This window comes from Penaeus monodon, chromosome 34 (genome assembly GCF_015228065.2).
Source record: "Penaeus monodon isolate SGIC_2016 chromosome 34, NSTDA_Pmon_1, whole genome shotgun sequence".
Lineage (NCBI taxonomy): Eukaryota > Metazoa > Arthropoda > Malacostraca > Decapoda > Penaeidae > Penaeus > Penaeus monodon.
In genome coordinates, this window is record NC_051419.1 from 25,481,295 (window position 1) to 25,483,439 (window position 2,145).

General features: G+C 51.2%; 1 protein-coding gene across 1 annotated transcript; it reads right to left on the minus strand.

The window, feature by feature from the left end:
* Positions 1 to 604: 604 nt before the first annotated feature.
* Positions 605 to 1,297, minus strand: LOC119594934 (homeotic protein distal-less-like; the record flags this gene model as incomplete). Its single annotated transcript, XM_037944005.1, is given in 1 exon segment — positions 605 to 1,297. A coding segment is annotated over 1 exon segment (229 nt), but the record flags the coding sequence as incomplete, so codon positions are not given.
* Between the last annotated feature and the right edge of the window lie 848 nt (positions 1,298 to 2,145).

Here is a 2,145-nt window from a genome sequence, read left to right on the forward strand (position 1 = left end):
CTACTTCCGCTGCGATATATTCCCGATATAATCAGCGGCATCAAGCGATATACACTTTATGCCAGTGATTATCTTGTTTTATCGCTGTTAGCCGTGTGTTTTCGTTATAGTTAGAGCGATAACGACATTGGTTATGTATATAGAATTTTCGTTGTGAAAATGTTAACTGTTAAGTGTGAATGATTTGCCAGGAATTTATGTCTTTTTTATCTGTTTCTTTATGTATCTATGCCTGATGTCTTCTGTGGATTTATTGTTGGTGTGTGTCCTCTACTACGCGTGCATTTCATTCTATTTTCTATTTTCTATTCTGAATTACTGCTTGTTATGTTACGGAGATGTTTGCATATATTGAAATTCATTCAGCAACTTTCTGGTAATTTTTCTTGGTGCTAACAACTAAACCCCCCCCACCTTCCCTCCCCCTACCCCTTTGGGCATGAGTGCCAAGGTGCCAAAGGGGGGAGGGAGTGCCAAGAGGCCGGAAGGGGGGCTGGCAAGAACGAATAAAAGAATAAGAGCAAAGGAAAACGGCCTCGGGACTGCGAACGCGACCCGAGGGGAAGGAAGGAGACGAAAGGAAGCCTGCAGGCGTGGCACTGACCGTCGACGGAGGGCGAGGGGCACTGGGACGTGAGGTAGGAGCTCATGGGGTAGCCCGGGTAGGAGCTCTGCGGGTACATGGGCGGGAATCCGTAGCCGGGCGGGTTGTAGCCTGGGGTGGGCGCCTGCTGGTAGCCCAAGGGCTGGGCGTACGGCGGCGTGTGGGCCATGCTCGCCAGCCCCTGCTGCGGCAGGTCCATGTACTTGGAGGCCAGGTCCTGGTCGGGCATGGTGGCTGTTTCCGCCGACGCCAGTTTGGTTGGTCGGGCGTTTCGCGGGCTTGTCGGTCGGGCGGGGGTCGGGTTCGGCGGTCGGTTGGCAGTCGGGAGGGGGGGTGTGGGGGGGGAGGATTTTACAAACGGATTACACACACACAGCGATCAGTCACTTGGAACGGGACATGTGGATCTCATTGGAAAAATCACGTTAATCAAAACCACCACGTGACACTGGGCGGCGGCAGATAGGCCTAGCCTGAGTCGCCGCGCCGAACACTCTCGGATTCACCCTACAGTACTTAGCCTGACTGCGGAAGAGATACTTGTGAGAGCGAATAAACCTTCGAGGTAACATCTATCCAGCCTGGAGCCATAGCCACGCCCCTCCTCGCGCCGTCCGGACACCCGATTGGCCCAGCCGACCCACGGGAGTCTGTTGCGACGGATGACGTCACCGCTCACGCCCCTTCTGGAATCGCCTCGGCCAATCAGCACGCCCCCTTTTTCCATAACCCTTCCCTACCTCCCCCCCTCCCCCCCGCTCCCACCCGTGACGCGAGCCCCGCCCCATTCCAGTACGACTCCGGGCCGAGGCATGGAACGGCCGACTGTCGTATTCTCTGCACAAGAAATGGAGCATGCAAAGTGCAGCTAACATTTATGGCAATTATATACACGGGGCTGTACAATGTGTGTGGATATATTGAATTGAGTTCCGTAAACTCCACATACAAGGTACATCCGGGAAAGGAAGGAATGTACTTTGTAACGAGGGGAAAAGAGGGGAGGAGAGAGGAAGAAGGCGAAGGAGAGGGGAAAGAGGAGGGAAGAAGGGAGGAGGAGGAAAAGGTGGATGGGGGAAAGAGAAGAGAATGGAAGAAGGAGGAGAGGGGAACATATGACTAAATAGAAGAGGGGAAGGAAGCTACAGGGAAATAGAATAAAAAGCAAGAGAAAGGAGACAAGAGAAGAAAGGGAGAAGGAAACTATACGAAGGAGAAGGAAAAGAGATAGAGGAGGATAAAAGGGGAAAGGGAGAAAGAAAAAATGAAGAGAATAGGAAACAGAGAAACTAAGAAAAGTGTAAAAAATAGAAGAGAGGAGAGAGATTCTAAGAAAAGAAGAGAAGAGAAGAAGGATAAGGTAAGAAAGAGGAAGAAAGCGAAGAGGGGAAAGGAGGGGAGAAGGAAGAGGGCAAGAACAGGAAGATGAGGTGAGGTCCCTCACAGGGTGTTACGACCTCTGTTTTTTGACTTCACGTGAGATGTGACATGATAAAACGTGACAGGTGAAGCGATGTCATGAATAAAAAAAAAATAAAACA